This window comes from Somniosus microcephalus, chromosome 34 (assembly GCF_052327205.1).
Source record: "Somniosus microcephalus isolate GS21.2 chromosome 34, FLI_Smic_1.0, whole genome shotgun sequence".
In the NCBI taxonomy this organism is placed as follows: Eukaryota; Metazoa; Chordata; class Chondrichthyes; order Squaliformes; family Somniosidae; genus Somniosus; species Somniosus microcephalus.
In genome coordinates this window covers 25,823,683-25,849,355 of record NC_141020.1, presented here as the reverse complement: position 1 = coordinate 25,849,355, position 25,673 = coordinate 25,823,683, and the positions used below count along the sequence as shown (strand labels likewise).

At 46.0% G+C, this 25,673-nt stretch overlaps 1 protein-coding gene across 6 annotated transcripts in view; it reads right to left on the bottom strand.

The window, feature by feature from the left end:
* Positions 1-504: 504 nt before the first annotated feature.
* Positions 505-25,673, bottom strand: part of LOC147096893 (adenosine deaminase domain-containing protein 1-like) — an 87,609-nt gene continuing 62,440 nt past the window's right edge. For 5 of the 6 annotated variants that reach the window (XM_085973592.1, XM_085973594.1, XM_085973590.1 and 2 more), the window contains 7 exons: positions 22,242-22,367; positions 15,007-15,157; positions 13,128-13,295; positions 11,729-11,943; positions 10,819-11,053; positions 9,193-9,325; positions 505-846 (listed from right to left, as the gene is read on the bottom strand). In XM_085973592.1, the coding sequence (XP_085829718.1) occupies positions 736-846; positions 9,193-9,325; positions 10,819-11,053; positions 11,729-11,943; positions 13,128-13,295; positions 15,007-15,157; positions 22,242-22,367 (1,139 nt within the window). In that variant the 3' untranslated portion in view covers positions 505-735. The remainder of the gene's footprint in view (positions 847-9,192; positions 9,326-10,818; positions 11,054-11,728; positions 11,944-13,127; positions 13,296-15,006; positions 15,158-22,241; positions 22,368-25,673) is intronic. The other variant, XM_085973596.1, reaches the window with a different exon arrangement.

The following is a 25,673-nucleotide window of genomic DNA, read 5'->3' as shown; positions in this document are numbered from 1 at the left end:
AGAGGAACTGATCAGGTAGATAGAGAGAAACTATTTGGTTGGAGAATCTAGAACTAGGGGACATAGCCTAAAAATGAGAGCCAGGCCATTCAGGAGTGAAGTTAGGAAACACTTCTCCACGCACTGGGCAGTTGATGCTGGGTGAATTGTTAATTTTAAATTGGAAATTGATAGATTTCTATGAATCAAAAGGTATCAAGGGATATGGGGCAAAGCTGGGTATATGGAGTTAGGTCACAGATCAGCCATGACCTCATTGAATGGCGGAACTGGCTCGAGGGGCTCAATGGCCTCCTCCTGTTCCTATGTTCTTGGCCAGCACCAGGACGGACCACTGTGCTTAACTTCAACAGAGTTTACACTAATGTCCTCGATAGGAAAGTAGCCAGGTGTGTGCAAGGATTTAAACTAATATGGTGGAGGAAGAAGGGGAAAAACAGAATTTACTTTCCATTACAAATCATATTGATCCCAGCAAAATCCATTAGACCATGCTGCAATATCTTTCATTTGAATGAAGTACAACAGATTTTTTATTATTGATTATATATGTTTGAACTGAAATGGTATTTTAACATTATACCAGAAAGCACCCATTGATTTTAGATGTCATTTAAAAAATAAAACGTAATTCACAATTATTTCACATAAACAAAACATTAAAAAGGAAAAATCAAACTCGATACAAATAGTCAAACATATTGGTTAACTGTTCGTACTGCTTTCCAGTGAGGTTTAACTGCTGAAGTTGTCAACAAGGCGTTTCTGTGGCCATGTGCCTGCTCCAGTGGATATGAAGTGATAATTCAGGATGCCCTTGGCTTGTTGGTATGTTTCAGCTTTCATCTAGAACAGTTATGGGCAATCATTAGAGGTTAATTCTAAAATACAGAAATGCGTGGATGATTTTCTGTAATTTTTAATCTCTAAATCTGGTAAGCAACTGCAATATCACAGCTCTGATATAATTTTGCTACAACTAGCAGAAGAATCTTTATAAGGTGTACATAAAGAACAGATTGACAAGGTTTTTGAGGCATGCACCTCAAAATGGCCCAACATCCAGACACTGTTCACACTGGTGTCCGAGTCCTGCCAGCACCAGTGAAACGTGTAGTTGTTCAAAGTTAATTTTTTGAGTGCAAATCTGCCTTGATGACTGTGCAGGCCAGCGATGCAAAAACCACACGGTTGGCTTTTACACATACCAAAGCACTCAGCCCACCTGTAACTGCAAACAATGACACGGACACTGACACTACCCCACTGTGAACAATGACACGGACACCGACACTACCCCACTGTAAACAATGACACGGACACTACCGCACTGTAAACAATGACACGGACACTACCCCACTGTAAACAATGACACGGACACTACCCCATTGTAAACAATGACACTGACACGGACACTACCCCACTGTAAACAATGACACGGACACTGACACTACCCCACTGTAAACAATGACACTGACACTACTCCACTGTAAACAATGACACGGACACTGACACTACCCCACTGTAAATAATTACACGGACACTGACACTACCCACTGTAAACAATGACACGGACACTGACACTACCCCACTGTAAACAATGACACGGACACCGACACTACCCCACTGTAAACAATGACACTGACACTACCCCACTGTAAACAATGACACGGACACTACCGCACTGTAAACAATGACACGGACACCGACACTACCCCACTGTAAACAATGACACGGACACCGACACTACCCCACTGTAAACAATGACACGGACACCGACACTACCCCACTGTAAACAATGACACTGACACTACCCCACTGTAAACAATGACACGGACACTGACACTACCCCACTGTAAACAATGACACTGACACTACCCCACTGTAAACAATGACACGGACACTGACACTACCCCACTGTAAACAATGACACGGACACTGACAGTACGCACTGTAAACAATGACACGGACACTGACACTACCCCACTGTAAACAATGACACTGACACTACCCACTGTAAACAATGACACGGACACCGACACTACCCCACTGTATACAATGACACGGACACCGACACTACCCCACTGTAAACAATGACACGGACACTGACACTCCCCACTGTAAACAACGACACTGACACTACCCCACTGTAAACAATGACACGGACACCGACACTACCCCACTGTAAACAATGACACGGACACGACCCCACTGTAAACAATGACACGGACAATGACACTACCCATTTGCATTTGCCAGTGGGATCGCTGCTGTCTCTGGCTCGAAGTCTCAGAAAACCACATCCTGCTCTTGCAGCATTTTGTGCCATCATTCTAGATTTAGAAAGTCAAAGTAAATATTTGACATTAAATGAAATTGAGGTGAATTTAACAATTTCAACGAAAATAATACAAATGAGAGGACAATGCATCCTACATGAACTTCCAGTTTCATTTCAACATAACATAAGAAATTGGAGCAGGAGTCGGGCATTCAGCCCCTCGAGCCTGCTCCGCCATTCAATAAGATCAAAGCTGATCTGATCTTGGCCTCAACACCACTTTCCCGCCCGCTCCCCATAACCCTCGACTCCCCTGTAGTTCAAAATTCTGTCTATCTCCGCCTTGAATATATTCAGTGACCCAGCCTCCACAGCTCTCTGGGGGAGAGAATTCCAAAGATTCACGACCCTCAGAAGAAATTCCTGCTCATCTCCGTCTTAAATGGGCGACCCCTTATTCTGAGACTACGCCCCTTTGTTCTAGATTCCCCCACGAGGGGAACATCCTCTCAGCATCTACCCTGTCCAACCTCAGAATCTTGTGTTTCAATAAGATCACCTCTCACTCTTCTAAACTCCAATGAGTATAGACCCAACCTGCTCAACGTTTCCTCATAAGACAACCCCCTCATCTCAGGAATCAACCTAGTGAACCTTCTCTGAACATCCAGGTTAAGTGAGTGGGCAAAAATTTGGCAGATGGAGCATAATGTGGGAAAATGTGAGATTATCCACTTTGGTAGGAAGAATTGAAAAGCAAAATATTATTCAAATGGAGAGAGACTACAGAATGCTGCGGTAACCTGAACATCCTCCAATGCAATTATATCCCTCCTTAAATAAGACCAAAACTGTCCGCAGTACTCCAGGTGTGGTCTCACCAGCACCCTGTACAGTTGCAGCAAGACTTCCCCACTGTTATACTACATCCCCCTAGCAATAAAGGTTGACATTCTATTTGCCTTCCTAATTACTTGCTGCACCTGTATGCTAACTTTGTGTTTCATGTACGAGGACCCCCAGACCCCCCTGTACTACAGCATTCTGTAGTCTCACTCCATTTGAATATTTTGCTTCTCTATCCTTCCTACCAAAGTGGATCACCTCACATTTTCCCACATTATGCTCCATCTGCCAAATTCTCGCCCACTCACTTAACCTCTCCACATCCCTTTGCAGACTCCCTGTCCTCCTCACAACTTGCCTTCCCACCTATCTTGATATCAACAGCAAATTTGGCCACATTACACTCGGTCCCTTCATTCACGTCATTAATATAGACTGTAAATAGTTGAGGCCCCAGCACTGATCCCTGTGGCACCCCACTAGTTACAGTTTGCCAACCTGAAAATGACCCATTTATCCCGACTCTCTGTTTTCTGTTAGTTAGCCAATCCTCTATCCAGTCTAATATATTACCCCCAACACCGTGAGCTCTTATCTTGTGCAGTTGCCTTTTGGAAATCCAAATACACCACATCCACTGGCTCCCCTTTATCCACCCTGCTCCTTACATCCTCAAAGAACTCTAGCAAATTTGTCAAACACGATTTCCCTTTCAGAAAACCTTGATTATATTATGATTTTCTAAATGTCCTGCTACTACTTCTTTAATAATGGATTCCAGCATTTTCCCAATGACAGATGTTAGGCTAACTGGCCGATAGTTTCCTGCTTTCTGTCTCCCTCCTTTCTTGAATATGGGCGTTACATTTGTGGTATTCCAATCCGCTGGGACCTTTCCAGAGTCCAGGGAATTTAGGAAGATTACTACCAATGCATCCACTATCTCTGCAGCCACTTCTTTTAAGACCCAGGGGACAGAGTAATTTGTTCTGGTAAAATGTGAATAAAATTAAAAATGCTGATTAAGGGTTAGTCAAAGCATCACCATTTTATTGCACACTTGTCACAGTGGATATGTAGAATAAAACTGCTTGTAAAATCGCTTTTCAAACTACAACCACACTGTCATTTTATTTTAAAGTATGCAAAAATGTATTTAAACTAATTTCTTTCACTCTTCAAACTTTCCAGCTGCTTGGTTGTTTTTGCCGAGTCTTGGCCTTTGTTGGCACATTTCATCGGGAAAGTTCAAAATGCCCGAGATATGCTTCCGCCATATAACGTATCTACTTATTATCGAGAAATCTAGAGACTCATAATTCAGGTCACCACTAAGACTTAACAGTGGGACAGAAGGCAAGCTAAATCAAAACAGTAACTGGGTGATGAGCTTGGGTTTCAAAAGCATGTAGGTTGTAGGAGCCTCTTAGTCTCAGTGGGAAGGCTTGGGGAAGATTAGAAAAGTCACTACAGGCCACTCTAGTCCAGCCTCTTGCAGATGGATCAAGTGGAGCATTGACAATCACAGGAGAAAACCACTCTCCCAGCTTTAGGGTGGGCTGGGGAAGGAGAGAAAACGGGGTTAAATCCAGTGGTAGTGATTAAAGGGATCCTGCATGTTGCTCATTTTTGACTTCCCTTTTTCAGCAATACCACAGCACAGAGCTTTGTCATTTATTTTTTTTAAGAGTCAATGGGGGAGAAATTCAGTATCGCCCCGTTTGGGGCGTAAGTATCGGCCGGGCGCGAAATTTTGCGCCCGGTGCAAATTATTGCCACCTACTGGTAAATTGGCCTGCTTCGCCCCAGGAGGTGCTTGGAGCGCTAAAAGAGGTGCTGCACGACTGTCTTAAGGTGTTAAGCCGGAGAAGTGAGGCGCTACCACCGAGGGCAGGCGCAGCGCAGGTGCGGCCAGTTAGCGATTGCACACGACACGCTGGCGCCGGTCAGCTCTTAAAGGGGAGGTTTGATTTGGGATTGCAGCCACACCCTGCGCATCGGAGCCCTGATTCTCGGCCTGGACAGACCTGCTGCCACATTCTAACGCCTAGGAACATGGAGGGGGCCAGGGAGCGAGCGCAGCGGTTCAGCGAGGGGGCCTTGCAGGTTCTGGTTGGTGCGGTGGCGCACAGGCGATCTATCCTGTTTCCGGACAGTGGCAGGAGGCCGCTGCCAAACGACTATCGCAAAGCTTGGAGAGAGATGGCTCACAGAGTGACCTCCAGCAGCATGGTGCCTAGGACCCCTGTGCAATGCAGGAAGAAGTTCAACGACCTCACTCGGGTCGTCAGGGTGCGTACCCTTTTCAGAATCCTCTTCATCCCTGCATGTCCACCTCACTTTATGGCCAAAGGGTCTGAAAGCCCCAATGCCCAGCACTCATCCAACACCTATGGCCCTTTCAGGAAACTCACACGCACATTCAGCACTTTACACACTAAGGGCTAATCGACCATGGGAGGCAGTGCAGCCAAGATCAGGGCTTCACACTGTACTCAGAGCCTGTCATTTCTCTTGCAGGGCAAGCTGGCCCATAACAGGAGGCAGCAGCAACGGTCCAGGGGAGGCCAGCCTCACCTTCAAGCCCTCACCGATCTGGAGCAGCGAGTCCAGCGGATTATGGCAGGCCGGACGATTGGCCCCGTCGCCACTGGAGATGCCGACCCCGTTCTGGACAGCAACGGTAAGGTCATCGCCTTTTTGACCTCTCTCCTTCCACTTGTGCCTCACACCAGCATCCTTTGCCACTATCGACACAATACAGTACATTGCAGCACTCATGTCTCCCTCGCTGCCGCCCTGTCCTCACGCTAAAGCCACTCTTGTACCTCCCTGCTTTCAGATGCTGATTCACCAGGTGAGGAGGCGGGCGCTCAAGCTGCCACTGAGAGTGATTCTGAAGGCGAGGAGGAAGCCGGACCATCAGTGCCACCCTCAGCCGAGGCAGCCCATGGCCATAATGGGGAGAAGTCTTCCCTGGAGGGGAGCAGCGGGGAATGGTCTGAGGAGGGTGAAGCTCTGGGGCCCAGCGGGGTGCAGCAACGCGTTTTGGGGGGGGGGGGCGGAGAGTCTGGCCTCCACTCCTGCTACAGTGAGCGCAGAAGAGGTGCGGCTCCTCGCTGAAATGAGCGCCCAGGCAGAGCACAGGCACACTGAGCTCACGGCTGCAGTGGCAAGGATGCCCGAATCCATTGAGTCACTGGCAAGGAGTGTCCAGGACTTCGGCGCAGCACAGGCAAGGAGTCTCCAGGACGTCGGCGCAGCACAGGCAAGGAGTCTGCAGGACTTCGGCGCAGCACAGGCGGCTGCCACGCAAGTGCTTAGTGCTGCAATGCAGTCAGTGGCTGGTCTCATGCAGACGCACATTGAGGCCACACGAGCACTGACTGCTGCCACCCTCGCTGGATCGGGCACGAATCGCCGGGCTCTCGCCGCGCCGCAGCAGGCCAGCAGTCTGTGCTTCAGCAGATTGCTCCGCATGCTGCAGTGCTGCCCCGTGGGAGTGCCAGTGTGTCGTCTGACCAGGGAGTTGCTGTCCTCTGTCAGGATGGCAGCATTCCTGCTGCCAACACTGTCACTTCTCCACTGCAGCTGCCACCACCTGTAGGACAGACTGCTGCCGCCCATGCAGAGTTGGAGCAGTCAGCAGCTGGGCCCTCCAGGCCCAGAGCTGGTCCAGGCCGTACCTCAAGGGCATCTGCTGTCTCAGTTTTTGACTCAGCAGCCTTCCCCCAGCCTTGCTGCAGCCACTGGGGTCCCATTGCGGAGGAACTGCAGGGTGGGAAGGGGCGAACCTCGCAAGCGAAGCAGATCACCCACGAAGGGCAAAAAGTAGGAGGTGTGGCAAAATGCTGTTAAATGTTTATTGAAGGCCGAGGATCGTGGTCATTTTTTGGTAACTGTTTTGTTCATTGTCTCCAGGTTGTGAGAGCCAGTTATGTGTCTGACTGCTTTTTTGGGGGTTTCTCTCTATTACATGCGGGAAGGGCTCACAGTTTGTTAAATAAAGTGGTGTCTTTATTCAGAATGTGCATGTTTGCTCTTTGAACTATTTGTTGCCTTGACCAGCTCAGAGGTTGCGGAACGGTTCCATTCATGTTCTGTGAATGGCAGAAGCCATTCCCTCAGAGGGGGCCTAGAAGCAACTTGCTATAAGCCGCTGACGGACGGCCCTTGCACTTTGTGCCTCCCTCCCGTCCTGGTGCTGCTGCTCCTCCTCCTCCTCTGCTGGTGCTCCAATGTCTGTTGGCAGTGGCCGAGTCCTGAGGATTGCCAGGTTATGCAGCATGCAGCACACAACGAAATGGCAGACTCGCTCAGGCGAGTACTGAAGGGCTCCCCCGGAATGGTCCAGACAGTGGAACCGTTGCTTGAGCACGGCAATTGTGTGCTCAATGATGTTCCTGGTCGCTTGATGGCGCTCATTGTATCGTTCTTCAGCAGGGGTGCTGGGCGAACGGAGCGGGGTCATCAGCCAGGTGCACAGAGGATAGCCCTTGTCCCAGAGAAGCCAGCCTCCTGGGTGAGCTGGGGGCCTCGAAAATGTCTGCCACAGAAGTCTGGCGCAGGATGAAGGCGTCGTGGCTGCTGCCTGGAAAGCGAGCATTGACAGCGACTATCAGCTGTCTGTGGTCACACACCAACTGGACATTCAACGAATGGAAGCCCTTCCGGTTGCGGTAATCCTCGGCATTCTCTTGCGGCGCCCGCAAAGCCACATGCGTGCAGTCAATGGCGCCCTGCACCATGGGGAAGCCCGCTATTCTTGCAAATCCCATTGCAAGCTCTTGCTGCTTGTCCGGGGTCATGGGGAAGGAGATGTATTAACGTCTCCTTTTAAAGAGGGCATTCGTCACTTGACGGATGCAGCAATGCACCGCGAACTGGGAGATATTGGCAATGTCCACAGTAGCGGATTGAAAGGAGCTGGTGGCATAGAAGTCGAGAGCCACTGTGACCTTCACTGCCACCGACAGAGACGTCCTGCTCCTCAGCTGAGGCTGCAGATCTGGCTGAAGCAGGTGGCAGAGCTCAGTGACCACCTCCCTGCTGAATCGCAGCCTCCGAAAACACTGCTCCTCCGACATATTGAGGTATGAGAACTGTTGGCGGAAAACCCTGGGACGGTAAGGTCTCGTGTGCCGATGCCTGTTGGCCCTCCTCCGTCTGGCCATGATTGGCACTCTCTCTCTGCGTCTCTGTGCCCTCTCAATGTAATGGAGAAGCCCAATGTTTCCACCCATTGCAGCCCCCATAGCATGTGGCCACTGAAGGTTATGCTGGTGAAAAAGCAAACCAACAAGTTCTGGTCAGAAGCCAAAAGTACCTCTGCGAGCGCTGACTCAATGCAGAAAGCTCTCTCCCTTTGTCTCTGCAAATCTCTCTCTCTCACATAGGAGTGGTCCAAAAATGGCTACCACAAAGAAGCCAGGAAGAGCCCCCTTTAAATAGCGCCCCCCCCAGCGACTGGGAACCGTTCCAGTCAACCAGTTGCTGGGAGCGACAGGCGGAAAGGAAGGGGGCGCCACTGAATTTCCGGTTCGGGGTGCCCCAAGGACGTTGCACCATGAAATGACGTCAGGATCTGCGTGCGCAGCTGAGCGGGCGTTGCGGTTTAGCGCCGCCGCTAAATGTCCGCTGAATTTTGCGAGAGGCGCAGGTCTCGCCGCGCCCGGGCGCTAGCTGGCTCGCGCCCCACTTATCGCCCTCTTAAGGCGCTAACAGGTGGCGCAACCAACTGAATTTCACCAATATTTTTTTTTTTTTAAAGTGCATTTACCGCAGGGTCAATTATAAGGTGTTAGAGAATACCCACTAAAAGTTGATCAAAGACTTTACACACCAACAGGACTTGTGGGCTCCACTTCTAAATGAAAATTTCAGCCAATGTTACAGGTCTGCATTGTGGCAGGTAGGCTCTGAGGTGCTTTCACTCTATTCCATCCCTTGTAGGTGCTTCATTTCAAATATATACTTAACTTTGCATTTAAATATTTAAACAATGGACAAATCGCTATGGGCCCCAACATGGACTTTTCCTTCTACATATGGAAATTTCGGTTTACCTTGGCTTCATGGCATGTTGACAGGTCTAGTAAATCCTGTCTGTCCATTTCCTTCGCTGCACGTCGAAAGGAATAGAACATGGCAGCCTTACACAAACGACTGGCAGTGCTGATTCCATTTTTAAAAGGGGAACTAGAATAATAAAGAAATTAGGTGTTTAGGAGCAGAAATAATTTAAGAAAGCAAACCCCCCCCCCCCCCAGGAATTAAATTACACCCATTAATCTTGATATTGCAGTATAATCTCCACTTTTTTTTTTTTTTTAAACAAAATACTCTTGTAAGTCGAGCATTTTTTATGACCCTTTTGCCAATACAGAAATCATATAAACTCATTTTCTGTAAGCAACTCCTCATTGAAATGTGCTTTTTGCACAAACACCAGTCAAATACGCAGAGGATTTGCAGTGCTTTAAGCCTCAGCCGTTCTCTACCATTTGGTATGTGATTTTACATTAACCTTCTAAAATGATTACCTTTGAGACTGTGCAGATGGTCTTACAACAGGTGGTCTCCTAATACAGGCTGACATCTAATTACTGTGAAATCCTGTGCACGTCACACCCTCAGGGGTCACAAATTTAAGTTGCACAAGGCCAGATCGAGGTTAGATGTCAGGAGGTGGTTCTTTTCAGAGAATAGTTGACCTCTGGAACAGGCTGGCGTCTCGTGCTGATGCTGATTCGCCGAATCCCTTAAAGCGAGAGCTGAACCTGTTTCTGGCTGGGGCGGAGATCACCTCTTACAGAAGGTAGATACTGCGGGGAATTCAGGGCCAGAGTGAGCTCCTGGACTAGTTTCGACCGCCTAGATGGGCCGGAGAGGAATTTCCCAGATTTTCTCTCTCCCCCAATTGGCCTGGGTTTTTTAATCTGTTTTTTTGCCTCTCCTAGGAGATCACATGGTTTCGGGTGGAGGGTATATATTGTGATACACAACGTATCGCAATTGTGCGGGACAGGTTCGACGGACCAGAGGGTCTTTACCTGTCCGTCATTGTTCATATGTTCACGCAGGTTTTTAAAATGGCCTGTGGTCCTCAGGGCATCAATTTTTATACACATTCAACTTGTACATCTTTTTTTTCCTTGTGTTAGCTATGATGACTTCAATAATAAACGAAGTTTGCTTTAAATTAGGATTCCTTAAATTTAGTTTTTTGGTATATGGTAGAAATGACAGCAAACACTGTTCTCTCAACACATTTGCAGCGAATTGCTCTCCGTGATATTTTAATATAGGTGTTAGTCTGGGTTAACAATGCCAGTGGGGACCTTTCTTCATAGTCTGGGGCAGATCTAGGACTGAGACAGCACCTGTCAGCTCCTGGAGAGTCAGTGAGTGAGGAGATCCGATCAGTTTGGAGTGCTAGGGGGAAGTCATATATTTACCTTCTATTTTCTAACTGAAGTCTAAAAATATCTGAAACCTTTTAACAGCCATGTCAAAATAGTGTAGAGTGGAATTTAATATGAATGTTCAGCTGAGAATAGCAGTGACTGTTAGTTCTATCCTAATATCAACAATCTTCTACCAGTTAAAGAAATTGTATGCATTAGTTTTAAACATCTATATTTCAGGCAGGGTGGAACTCTTGCTGCTGAAGCAGAATCATTAAGACTTACTCTTCTGTGATCTTCCCTGTCACTCCATCCACGATTTCCACTGCGTCATCCCCCCGACACCAGTTTATGCTCAGCAATTTGTAAAGTGGTTCAACCTCCTTTGGTTCTTCCTCACCACAATGGGAGAAGTGTGCCCTCGCAGCAGTGAACGGGTCAGGAAGCTTCTCGTTCAAACTCTCATCCACTCGCTGATTGATTGCTTTTGTGACGATGTGCACCACGTGGAATTGGTCAGCTGATTTGGAAATAGAGAGAAGCATCTGCTGTGCTCGACAGTTATTTTCCCCTAATTTCTCATTCACTTTCAGGCTCATGTTTTTGGATTGGAAGTTACATTATTTAATATTCAAAATATATTTTTTAAAACTGGGTTAAGACAGTGTGCCTCAGTAACATTCTGTTCAGTAACATTCTCCTGCTGCATCTTGCTCAAAGGGGTACTCTTGCAAATGCTCAAACACCTTGATTCACAGAATGAGGGAACCTAATCTGTGCCCAACATAATGAGGCCCCAATTTCAATTAAGAATTCAGAGTAATTGCCTGGGGGGGGGGGGGTAGTTGAAAAGCCGTAGGAACAATAATCCGTGAAAACTATATCCGCTACAGCTTTAGTAGAGTCCTTTCACTTGCTCTGTGGATACAAGGATACCCCGTCTCTGCACAGCCTTCCCTTGCATTTTGCCGCAAGAAAAACACTGAATCCAGGTCTGGTGACATATGAGTCAGATAGGCCATGAATGCATGGGAAAAGGCACATGCAGAAGTCAGTCTGCCAAGAGCCACAGGCAATGGAGAGGCACACTGCAAATGATCCGTGGGCCATAGATCACAACGATGCCAATTTAGTTTCTATCCAGTTCAAAACCCCCGTAAAAACATTACCTCCAGATGAAATTCGTTGTACTTACGAAGGACAATACTGGTGATGTATAGAGGTTTGATAAAGTGGCAGAGGAGGGCTCCTTGGACTCCCAGCACCATCCATCGGCTCAGTTTATCGCTGGCAGTCATGCAACAGACGAGGGTTGTTGTCACACTCGGGCGACAGTTTGCTGCCGGCATGGTGGAGCCTTTGGAATGAATGTGAAGTCTCATTTCAGGGTTTCGGTACGGCACAGGGTCCCTGCAGAAGATGATTATACAGTGAAGTAAATCAAGTAGAAGAGAAAAGATTGACAAGTTTGCAGTCATTCCATCTGGAACTATATAACATCCATCTGACAAGATGAAAATGCGTATAACTTGTCCGCACTGCCAATTTCACCCCAGGTGAAAAGAGAATTGAGGTTCAACAAAATCGAGGAGAAAACAGTATTAAGCTGCCTGATCTAAAAACCAGGTATGAGAAAAGTGAACTGGAAATCTCCCCAGAGCAAACACATGGGTAAAACTTCTACTGGACATGCCATTCAGAATAGTAATGTTTGTAAGTAGTAGTAATTCTGACAGGGCTAGACAGACTGGATGCAGGGAGGATGTTTCCCCTGGCTGGGGGGTCTAGAACGAGGGGTCAGTGTCTCAGGATACAGGGTAGGACATTTAGAACCGAGATGAGGAGAAATTTCTTCACTCAGAGGGTGGTGAACCTGTGGAATTCTCTACCACAGAAGGCTGTGGAGGCCAAATCACTGAATATATTTAAGAAGGAGATAGATAGATTTCTAGACACAAAAGGCATCAAGGGGTATGGGGAGAGAGCGGGAATATGGTATTGAGATAGAGGATCAGCCATGATCATATTGAATGGCGGAGCAGGCTCGAAGGGCCGAATGGCCTACTCCTATTTTTCTATGTAAGTAGTATCTTGGTTTCAATTGATTATCCCACATAATATATTTAATCAACACAAACATTACGAAAACATGCACGCACGGGCACACACCTTTCAAACTCTTCTGCGGACAACCTGCCTGGCTCGGTGTCGAATTCTGTTCAATTACACTTCTGTGAAGTGCCGTGGGACATTTTACTGCATTAAAGGTGCTATATAAATGATAGTAGTAGTTGTTGCTTAATGGGACTTTGGTGTACCACAGCCAAGCATTGAATGGATAGCTGCAAGCAATGTGATGTGTATAATCACAATTTGAAGTGGGCTTTTATACCTAGAGACCAACTTTTCAGAATTCACATGTGCAGTAGTTTTGTTTTCAAAATTATGTCCAAAATTCCTCCTCTTAATTTTCGTAAAAATGTCGGCAGAAGTAATAAACGAATATTTCCATTTGCTGTTCACACGAACTTTTCCCTCCATTATTAAGCAAATCATATTACATATTCACCAGGACCACAACTGAAAACACTTACATGAGAATGCTCTGAGCAGCCCCCTTTGGCACTTTGCTGAGGTAGAGATGGAAAAATATATTGTTCTTGAGGGAGAGGAAATCACTTCCTGCAGATTTGCAGAAGATGCATTTTTCTAAACCCACAGGATCATTACTGCAGAACAGAAGGAGCTGCTTAAACAAATATCTGCAAAATGGAAAAAAGTGTTACTGGCTATAAAAGGGATATCACAATACTATATATTTGTATTTGTACTTTTCAATAGTTTTCTCTCTCCCCACACCCCCAAAGTAACAATAGGCTGTGTTCAATAGGAAATCAAACTTCAAACAGTTCCAATGTGCTGTGATAGCAGGATATACAGGCCAGATATACCCCAGGGTTGATATCTGGTCTGTGCCAAGGAGGTGAAGCTAGGGAAGTGGTAGAAAAGAAAAGGCTTGAATTCGCACTCTGGAGAGCTGCCCAGTGAGCCGTGGTAGAAACTGTGTGTGGCTGTCATTTGCAGAGAGGATCAGATTTCGTTGTATCTGGGCTCAAATACAAAGTGGCCCTGTCTCTATAAAGAATGTTCTTGCTTTTTCCTCACTAGAGAGTGAGAGCGAGAGGAAGAAGAATACACCGAATGGGCACATCACCAATTGCTATCGGGGACGACAAGAGAGAAAGGCAAAGAAAAGCAGAGAAAGTGAGAATGTGTGAGTGAGAGCAAGCGAGGCTGAGAGCTTTTACACCACACCGAGGGATGCAGCATTAGCTCCATTTCATGTCTGCCATGCTTTCACTGTTGGCTCTCGCTGTTGTGAACTTGGGGAAGCCACAGTTCTACACACTCAAAACTTGTGCTCAATGGTCTTCCACTGAGAATCTTTTTATGTTTGCTAGCAGCTGTCTAGATAGTCAATTGTTTTCAACATTAAAATGCGGAGAACTACTGAAATTGGAAGATACTAGGCAATGCCTGCATAACCCTTTAGAGGGAGCTGTTGTGTTAAGTGGTCCAAAAACTATACGGTGTCAGTCACTTAGATACTGTGCAGGGTCAGAACTGCTAGCCAGAGAACATTCGGGGCTAGTTTGCATTATACAGAGCAGAAATTTTGGGGCAATACTAATTCTACACCCTCAGCCCAAAATATAGCTCTTACAGGTATATTTGTCAGGAATATCTGTCTTAACAAGAATGCAGTTATTCAGATCAAGTTTTTTGGAACTTGTAGTATAACACTTTTGGACCAAGCCAATACCAAGGTGAATTGTCCATTTGCAGTTTTCCCTTTTCGCAAATAATTACAAATTATCTCAAGAAAATGTCAAATTGTCTCAAGATAGATACTAATGAAAAAGGCCATTGGATTCATCAGAAAGCTGATCCGTCTAGATACAATGTCGTCCCCTCCATTGTAAATCCAACAGTTTTGTAAATTATTCCAGTGCTGCCGTCTCGAAATCCATTCCTTCTGTCGATACTCATTTGTGTGAAAAATGTTCTGTTATCAATCCTAAATCTGCCTTTCACTAGTTGGATTCTGTGCCATCTTCTTCTAATCGTTTAATTTTAAGTAATGTCTGGATTCATGTCTTTTGTATATTTTATCTCAACAAGATACATAAAGTTCATTTTCAGTCGTCTCCAGTCAAGCCTGAAAAGTCTCAGTTTCCCCACTCTTTCCTCACAATTCCATTCTCTCACACGAGGGATCAGTCACATGGCTCTCTGCAGTGCCTCTAGCACGCAAATGTTTGCCTTGTGTCTCTGTATTTGGGTGAACTATTTATGAATACACATTCCAGATACTGGAACAACGACTGTGTTATGGATAGGAGGTAGAGTTCTCATGACATGTTTAAATGCACGGAAATAACTCTATACACTGCAAACTTTCTGCATCATTACCTTTGCAATGCCCGTCTTGCAACCACTACAGCATGGCAGTCATGGAGTGAACGGCCATCAAAACACATCCAACTGCTGTAACAAGTCTCTCCTGTTCCCAAAGCAACCACTTCATACTGTTCACCAGTCTCACCGTTGCAATCTTCAGTCACTGTGAAACCAAAAAGTGGAATAAGTATCTGCTTTACAGGGGCAATATTTATACACATGGAAATGATTACGGGTGTAGAGGACGTAGAATTAATTTGTTTGTGGCGTCTAAGACACTTACTGGCCGAGTATAGGTCCATAGTACAGAACCGAGTAATTTCACATAAATTGACAACAATTCTATGCAAAGGGTGCGAGAAAAGGAAGGATTCATATAACGGCAGGAAGGAGAGCTCTTTTGAAGCATATTGTTGCAAAAGTACACATCCTGTATCTATCCAGTGCTATACCTGGCCCGGGGCTGCTTGATCCTGGCCCGGAGCTGCTTGATGCTATACCTGGCCCGGAGCTGCTTGATCCTGGCCCGGAGCTGCTTGATGCTATACCTGGCCCGGAGCTGCTTGATCCTGGCCCGGAGCTGCTTGATGCTGTACCTGGCCCGGGGCTGCTTGATGCTGTACCTGGCCCGGGGCTGCTTGATGCTGTACCTGGCCCGGGGCTGCTTGATGCTGTACCTGGCCCGGAGCTGCTTGATGCTGTACCTGGCCCGGAGCTGCTTGATGCTGTACCTGGCCCGGGGCTGCTTGATGCTGTACCTGGCCCGGGGCTGCTTGATGCTGTACCTGGCCCGGAGCTGCTTGATGCTGTACCTGGCCCGGAGCTGCTTGATGCTGTACCTGGCCCGGAGCTGCTTGATGCTGTACCTGGCCCGGGGCTGCTTGATGCTGTACCTGGCCCGGGGCTGCTTGATGCTGTACCTGGCCCGGGGCTGCTTGATGCTGTACCTGGCCCGGGGCTGCTTGATGCTGTACCTGGCCCGGGGCTGCTTGATGCTGTACCTGGCCCGGGGCTGCTTGATGCTGTACCTGGCCCGGGGCTGCTTGATGCTATACCTGGCCCAGAGCTGCTTGATGCTATACCTGGCCCGGAGCTGCTTGATGCTATACCTGGCCCGGGGCTGCTTGATGCTGTACCTGGCCCGGGGCTGCTTGATGCTGTACCTGGCCCGGAGCTGCTTGATGCTGTACCTGGCCCGGAGCTGCTTGATGCTATACCTGGCCCGGAGCTGCTTGATGCTATACCTGGCCCGGGGCTGCTTGATGCCGACACTGGAAGCCAAAAGCATTCCATTCCCCAGCATGGTCATTCTCGTATTTGGTTAGTGTAATAAAGTACATCACATTTTGTATAATGAATGCAGACATGAAAAAAAATTCTAAAAAAACACAACAGAACACACGGGGGAAAAAAATCAAGAGAAATTTAGAGCTAAAAAGAATTTTAGGGTTTTCTCGGATACTGGATTTAATGCATGAACGTCAATCGCCTTACTGTCAACAAAGTCACAGATACTGTTGACATTTGAGCTGCTCCAATCTCCCACTACCCCTTCTTTTTCCTTAGGAACCTTAAAAATCAGTCTTAAAAAAAACTGATTTTAATATATAGATTCCCAGTATTAACAGGTGGTGAATTGTTAAAAACTGATTTCCTCTTGAATTTGAGGAAGAATCCTTGAAGTTTCTACTGTTTTCTTAGCAAAAGTCAGGTCTGGAGTTGCGTGTGCATTAAATCCGTAATGTTAAGGCACAATCCAAGGAGCTTTAATAATGACTACAGCAATACTATTTAAAAAATGGATACACTGCATACGACGATCAGAATATACCATTCATATCGTATACTGCAAAATCAAATGTTACTATTTTTATCAGATTGAAAGATATTTGCTTCATGATACCATGTAGGTGAGCTGCTACTTTAAGCAATTTTAGCAGCCACCATCCATTCAGAAATACTGTATGATTCAGGTACAAGCTACAGGCCGAAAGACAAGTGCTGCCATCTGCTGGTTGGTAGTACTATTGCAATCAATGTTCCAGCAGGAACCTGTTTATAGCCCCAACATGTGCTCGAGTCAGCAACTTGTGTTTAAGCGATGACCATTCTGAGTGAGTGAGTGAGGATTAAGCCACTGCTTCTTGTACACAATCGACATAGTTGCACAGGCTGCAATATTTAGGGAACTGGGTGCCACCATATGTTGAAACACTGTTCATCTGCACATAGAAACATTGAAAAATAGGAGTCAGCCATTCGAGCCTGCTCCGCCATTCAAGATCATGGCTGACCCTCTATTTCAATACCATATTCCCGCTCTCTCCCCATACCCCTTGATACCTTTTGTGTCTAGAAATCTATCTATCTCGTTCTTAAATATATTCAGTGACTTGGCCTCCACAGCCTTCTGTGGTCAGGAATTCCACAGGTTCATCACCCCGAGTGAAGAAATTTCTCCTCATCTCAGTCCTAAATGTTCTACCTCGTATCCTGAGATCCCTCGTTCTAGACCCCCTAGCCAGGGGAAACATCCTCTCCGCATCCAGTCTGTCTAGCCTGGTCAGAATATTGTACGTTTCAATGTGATCCCCTCTCATTCTTCTAAACTCTAGTGAATACAGGCCTAGTCGACCCAATCTCTCGTCATACGACAGTCCTGCCATCCCAGGAATCAGTCTCTTGTGAACCTTCGCTGCACTCCCTCTATGGCAAGTATATCCTTTCTTAGGTAAGGAGACCAAAACTGCACACAGTACTCCAGGTGTGGTCTCACTAAGGCCCTGTACAACTGTAGTAAGACATCCTTGCTCCTGTACTCAAATCCTCTTGCAATGAAGGCCAACATACCATTTGCCTTCCTAACTGCTTGCTGCACCTGCATGTTTGCTTTCAGTGACTGGTGTACAAGGACACCCAGGTCCCTTTGTACATCAACATATCCCAATCTATCACCATTTAAATAATACTCTGCTTTTGTTTTTTCTACCAAAGTGGATAACTTCACATTTACCCACATTATACTGCATCTGCCATGTATTTGCCCACTCACTCAACTTGTCTAAATCGCCTTGAAGCCTCTTTGCATCCTCCTCACAACTCACAATCCCACCTAGTTTCGTGTCGTCCGCAAACTTGGAAATATTACATTTGGTTCCCTCATCCAAATCACTGATATATATTGTGAATAGCTGGGGCCCAAGCACTGATCCCTGCGGTACCCCACTAGTCACCACCTGCCACCTCGAAAAAGACCCATTTATTCCTACTCTCTGTTTCTTGTCTGTTAACCAATTTTCAATCTATGCCAGTATAATTACCCCCAATCCCATGTGCTTTAATTTTGCACACTAACCTCTTATGTGGGTCTTTATCAAAGGCCTTCTGAAAATCCAAATACATCCACTGGTTCTCCCTTATCTATTCTACCAGTTACATCCTCAAAAAACTCCAGTAGGTTTGTCAAACACAATTTCCCTTTCATAAATCCATGTTGACTTTGTCTAATCCCGTTGATATTTTCTAAGTGTCCTGTTATCACATCCTTTATAATAGACTCTAGCATTTTCCCTACTAATGTTCGGCTAACCGGTCTGTAGTGCCCTGTTTTCTCTCTCCCTCCTTTTTTAAATAGCGGGGTTACATTTGACACCCTCCAATCTGCAGGAACTGTTCCATAATCTATAGAATTTTGGAAGATGACAACCAATGCATCCACTATTTCCATGGCTACCTCTTTTAGTACTCTGGGATGTAGATTATCAGGCTTTGGGGATTTTTCGGCTTTCAGTCCCATTAATTTCTCCAGCACTATTTTTTTACTAATACTAATTTCCTTTAATTCCTCTTTCTCACTAGACCCTACCCTTGGTTCCTTAGCATTTCTGAGAAGTTATTTGTGTCCTCTTCCATGAAGACGGAACCAAAGTATTTGTTGAATTGCTCTGCCATTTCCTTTTTTCCCATTATAACTTCTCCCGTTTCTGACTGTAAGGGACCTACATTTGTCTTCACTAATCTTTTTCTTTTTACATAATTGTAGAAGCTTTTACAGTCCGCTTTTATGTTCCTTGCAAGTTTACTCTCATACTCTATATTTCCCCTCTTAATCAATCTCTTGGTCCTTTTTTGCTGAACTCTAAACTGCTCCCAATCCTCAGGCTTGCTACTTTTTCTGGCAACTTGATATGACTCCTCTTTGGATCTAATACTATCCTTAATTTCTTTTGTTAGCCATGGTTGGGCCGCTTTTCCTTTCGTGTTTTTGCGCCGGAAAGGAATGTATAACTGTTGCAATTCATGCATTCATTCCTTAAATGTTAGCCATTGCCTATCCACTGTCATGCCTTTTAATGAAGCTCCCCAATCTATCATAGCCAACACACTCCTCATACCTTCATAGTTTCCTTTGTTTAGATTTAGGACCCTAGTTTCAGATTGGACTACTTCACTTTCCATCTTAATGAAGAATTCTATCATGTTATGGTCACTCTTCCCTAAAGTACCCTGCACAAGATTATTAATTATCCACTTCTTATTGCGCAATACCCAATCTAGGATCGCCTGTTCCCGAGTTGGCTCATCAACGTACTGATCTAAAAAACCATCTCGTATACACTCCAGAAATTCATCCTCCACAGTATTATTGCTAATTTAGTTTGGCCAGTCTTTATGTAGATTAAAGTCACCTATGATTACTATAGTATCCTTGTTTCATGCATCTCTAGTTTCCTGTTTGATGCCATCTCCCTACATTACCACTACTGTTTGGAGGCCTATAGACAACTCCCACCAATGTTTTCTGCCCCTTGGTGCTTCTTAGCTCCACCCAGACTGATTCTACATCTTGATTTTCTGAGCCAATATCCTTTCTCGCTGTTGCTCTGATTTCATCTTTTACTAACACCACCACCCCACCTCCTTTTCCTTTTCGCCTGTCCTTCCTAAATATCGAATACCCTTGGATATTCAGCTCCCAGACCACAACAACTGGATCCTCCCCTTCCCACTCCAGGTTCTTCGCCAGCCCGGAGATGTCCTTTACCCTGGCACCGGGTAGGCAACGCAGCCTTCGGGACTCACGCTCTTGGCTGCAGAGAACAGTGTCTATCCCCCTAACTATACTGTCCCCTACCACTACCACATTTCTTTTTGCTCCCCCCTCTTGAATGGCTCCCTGTACCACAGTGCTGTGGTCAGATTGCTCATCCTCTCTGCAGTCCCTGCTCTCGTCCACACAGAGTAAGAACCTCGTACCTATTGGACAAGAGCAAGGGCTGAGGCTCCTCCACCACTACCCCCTGGTTCCCCATACCTGCCTCGCTTGTAGTCACACCACCTGTCCCTGACCACAGACCAAATTTGAATTAATTAATCTAAGGGGTGCAACTGCCTCCTGGAACACAGCGTCCAGGTAACTCTCCCCCTCCCTGATGTGTCGCAGTGTTTGAAGCTCGGACTCCAGCTCATCAACATGGAGCCGAAATTCCTCGAGCAACCAACACTTACTGCAAATATGGTTGCCTTGGACCTCAATGATGTCCACCAGCTCCCACATGTCGCAGCAGTAACACATCGCCTGCCCTGCCATCTCTAATGTATTTAATTAATTAAGTGTTTAAAGTTTTGAACGTTTAGTTTTTAATCCCGGCTCTTAATTTAAACCAATGCGCAAGAAAACAGAGAAATACTGACCAACCAATCAATGCCCTGATTTCCTATGATGTCACTCCTTTTTTTTGTTCTTTAAATTGCCGGTTCCCTCACAGGTCGGTCCGCTCCCACCGCTGCTCCCAATAACTCGGTCTGGGCCTCGAGCTTCGAGCTTTATTTACTCGCTCCACTTTAGCCTGCTCCCTCACAGATCGGTCTGCTCCCAATAGCTCGGTCTGGGCCTCGAGCCTCGGGCTTTATTTACTCGCTCCACTTTAGCCTGCTCCCTCACAGGTCGGTCCGCTCCCAATAGCTCGGTCTGGGCCTCGAGCTTTATTTACTCGCTCCACTTTAGCCTGCTCCCTCACAGGTCGGTCCGCTCCCACTGCTGCTCCCAATAGCTCAGTCTGGGCCTCGAGCTTCGGGCTTTATTTACTTGCTCCGCTTTAGCCTGTTGCCTCACAGGTTGGTCCGCTCCCGCTGCTGCTCCCAAGTACTGGATTTGAATTTAATCCTGAAATGATGAAGGTTCCTTCTCTGCAATAGCGGTTAAGTATTTGAAGGAAAAGAGTTTCCTAGTGTCAATCGAATTTCCAATATATGCAAGTTAAAACCATGAAATCCTCCACTATAGCAGTATTACACCGACCCTAACTCGGCAGTGTAATTGAGGATTCGAGGAGAGTTGACATGAGTAGTAGATCACACTAGGGTAGAAGGTTGCTCTGAGCTGAGGGCAAAGGGAAATGGACGAGCGATCAGCCCACTTGAGTTTTCAGTTTGTTGTTTACCCCCCTAAGTTAGTTAAATCTTTAGCATTATTCTGCCATGTATATCTGAAGCCTGTAATCACAGCTGTGTTGGCCGATAAGTAAACTTCGACTATGCCCTATCCGAGATCAGCCTCCAATTTATCTTAATTCTCTAAAGCAGTACTGCAAAGAGAGAAAGAAAATATTTGTTTCTGAATCTTTTAATACTGGCCCACCCCCTTCAAAAAGTCATGACATTTAAGTCCCTAATACTCCAGAACATGGAAATTCAAATGCAAGGCAGTGTCAGTTACCACTGCCAACCATTTAAGGGGAAGCTAGATAAGCACACGAGGGAGAAAGGAATAGAAGGATATGCTGATAGGGTGAGATGAAGTAGGGTGAGAGGAGGCTTGTGTGGACCAGTTGGACCGAATGACCTGTTTCTGTGCTGTACATTCTATGTAACCAGGCATAAAGCACAGGTACTACTACCAATGGGAGAATCCTGTCAATAATTTGGGTAACATGGGGGCGGCTTTAAAGTGACGAAAGGTCTTCGACCTGAAACGTTAACTCTGTTTCTCTCTCCACGGATGTTGCCTGGCCTGCTGAGTTTTTCCAGCGTTTTCTGTTGTTATTGCAGCTTTAAACTGTTCCCTCTAATTTAAGCGCACAGTCCCTTTAAATTTGCTGCGCCGACGTGCGGGACCTCGCAATTGGTGCACAGCCACACACCTTAGGGGGAACATTGATGCCAAACCAGAGGCTGACACCATTACTTAGTGCAAGGAGGAAAATTCTCTTCACAATGAAGTGCCATGCAAAAGGTGACTAACTTACCTTTCTCCACTATGAAAGCAGCCAGGGTCCCTCTGCAGCTTTTGTACTTGGGAAGAGACTTCAAGAGCATATTCAACATACAATTGCTAATTGCTGCACAACGGATGGGGTGAATAACCAGATTTTCTGAAATAAATGAAAAAAGAGATGGCCCTCAAATAACAGGATTTAGAAAATAAGTGGATTAGGACATAAAAAATCATATTCTTTCATTCAAACTTTATTGCCTGTGTTAAGCGAGCCCTCCTCCAGTTCCTGCACCACCCATCACTTATCAGCCCAGAAAGTAGACAGACTTCTAGGTCTCTGTAAGAGGACCATCAATTCATAGAAGCTCAATCGGTAGAAAAACAAAGTGCTTTCAACTTTGCACTTGTACTAGAATTGGTTTTGTGGCTGCACCACCCATGCGCCACTCTGTGATATCATTCTCGCCTGAGTCAGAAGGTTGTGGGCTCAAACCTACTCCAGAGACTTGAGCGCACTCCAGTGCAGTACTGAGGGAGTGCTGCGCTGTTGGAGGTGCCGCCTTTCGGATGTGACGTTAAACCGAGGGCCACTCTGTCCTCAGGTGGATGTAAAAGATCCAATGGCACTATTTCGAAGAAGAGCAAGGGAGTTCTCCGATTATCCCGCCCAACATCCCCCTCAACGATATAAAAAATACAAAACCAGATTATCTGGTCATTATCACATTGCTGTGTGCAAATTGGCTGCCATGTTTTCCACAGTAACTGCACAATTTTTTCTTTTTTTTTTCTTTTTAAGTACTTATAGTAATTTGGGATGTTATGATTAAGGTTATCCACCAGGTGGTGCTGTAGCCAATGCTGCTGCTAAGGTCAGAGGTTTGCTTCCTGTCAAGGTAAGCAAAGGTGGAATGCCAGGATGCAGGCATGATGTATGTGTTTCCCAGTTGTTAATAAAATACTCGTACTAGTTCCAAGATATCGCCTCTTCGAGTTTTTGTTCCACTACATGGATTTATCACATTTGGCGACGAGGTAAAAAGGACCCTGGATAAAGAAGAGAAGTCTGCCAGGACTTTTAAACAACAAAATCACAAGCTGAAGTTAGCTACCAGTTGGGAGAGCATGGCTGCCACGGTAGGAACGGTTTCCACTTTTGATAGTCAAGCACAAACCTGGGAGGAATACTGTGAAGTGTTGGGTTATTTTTTCAAAGCAAATGAAATAAATGATGCCGGAAAAAGGAAAGCCATTCTGCTTAGTTCAGTGGGAAGCCAGACCTACAGTTTGATGAGGAATCTGCTCAGTCCTGAAAAGCCTGGAGACAAATCATTTGTTGAATTAGTGGCTTTGCTAAAAGAACATTTCAACCCTAAGCCTAGTGAGATTGTACAGCGGTTCAAGTTTAATTCAAGGAACAGGAAAGAAGAGAGCGTAATGGACAATGTAGCGGTGTTGCGTAAATTAGCACAAGATTGCAATTATGGGAACAACCTGAAGGAAATGCTGCGAGATCGGCTAGTTTGCGGAATTATGGATGACTGAATGCAGCGTAGATTATTATCCGAGACTCGGCTTACTTATGAAAAAGCACTGGCACTTGCTCAAGCCATAGAGACAGCGAACCGAGATGTAAAAGAAATATACAGGGTTCAGGCAGGGCTAATGCTATGCAAGCTGCAGGTCAGGTTGTTGTGCACAAGTTGAACATGTGTCAGAAACCACAACGTGAGCATGTGAAGACATGTTATAGATGCAAGGGCGATCACCTGGCGAGTGAATGCCGGTTTCTGGAGGAAAAGTGCTACAAGTGTGGGAAACAAGGACACATAAAACGAGCTTGCAGGGCGAAATCACCTATGGAGGAATCCAAACCAAAAGGGGGAGGACAGCAAAACCAAGGGAGAGAAGTGAAAAAACATGGAGCACACCACATCAGCGGGGAAGCTGAGGAAGAAGAGGACATGTTCATAATGTATAGCATGTTAGAGAACATTCCAAAAGTGGCTCCTATCACATTGCAACTGACAGTAAATGACTCTAAGGTGAAACTTTGAAGTGGATACAGGGTGCGGCGTGACCATAATGAACAAAGCAGCGTACTCAAAATTGTGGAACCGTGCAAAAGTTCCAGAGTTAAAACCTTGCTCCCTGCATCTTAAAACATATACAGGTGAACGAGTAGCGACATTAGGTACAGCTAAGGTAACTGTGCAACACAGGGACACAGTGGAACAGCTACCTGTAGTTATAGTATCGGGTACCGGACCAAACCGGTTAGGTCGGGGCTGGATAAAAGAACTTAAATTAGACTGTGGAGCAGTAAATCAAATAGATGCGGGCAAACAGTTGACTTTGCAAGAAGTGTTGAGTGAACATGAGAATGTGTTCAAGGAAGAACTTGGCACATTTAATGGCCCCCCAGCTAAGATTTATGTAGACAAGGAGGCACCGCCAAGGTTTTTTAAACAATGACCTGTGCCTTATGCCATGAAGCCAAAGGTAGAGGCTGAGCTTGACCGTCTATTGAGAGAGAACATACTGGAGCCAGTGAAATGTTCGGAATGGGCAGATCCCATAGTACCTGTTTTGAAACCGGACAATTCGGTAAGACTCTGTGGAGATTATAAATTGACAGTCAATCGGGTGTCCAAACTAGAGCAGTATCCGATTCCCAAAACAGAGGATCTCTTTGCAAACCTGGCTGGAGGAAAGAAATTCACAAAGTTGGATATGAGTCATGCCTACTTGCAGATTACACTGGATGACGAATCAAAGAAGTATGTCACCATAAATACACACAAGGGCTTGTTTACATATAACCGCTTACCGTTTGGTGTCTCATCTAGTCCAGCTATCTTCCAGAGGACAATCGAAGGTGTACTGCAAGGGATTCCACATGTTTCCATCTATCTGGATGACATTCTGGTGACGGGAAGAACCGACCAGGAGCATCTGAGCACTCAGAGAGGTACTACAGAGATTGGAGAGGGCAGGGTTCCGGCTCAAGAGGAGCAAGTGCACTTTCCTGGGGAATTAAGCAGTGTTCCTGGGACACAGAGTGGACGCCACCAGGCTCCATCCACTCAAGGAGAAGGTACAAGCACTGCAGGACGCCCCTGCTCCTACAAATGTGGCTGAGTTAAAAGCTTACCTGGGACTGCTGAACTATTATAACAGGTTTTTAACCAAACTTGTCAACGGTGTTAGCACCTCTTCACAAACTACTGCGCAAGGAGACATAGTGGCAGTGGGGAGAGGAGCAGGGGGTTTCATTTGAACAGTCTAAGAAACTGATGCTGTCGTCGGATGTGCTGGTTCACTACAATGCAGAGAAAGACATCATTCTCTCTTGTGACGCTTCACCTTGCGGGGTGGGGGCAGTTCTTTCACACTGCATGGAAGATGGAACTGAAAAACCAGTAGGGTTTATGTCCCGAACTCTAACACCTGCGGGAAAAAA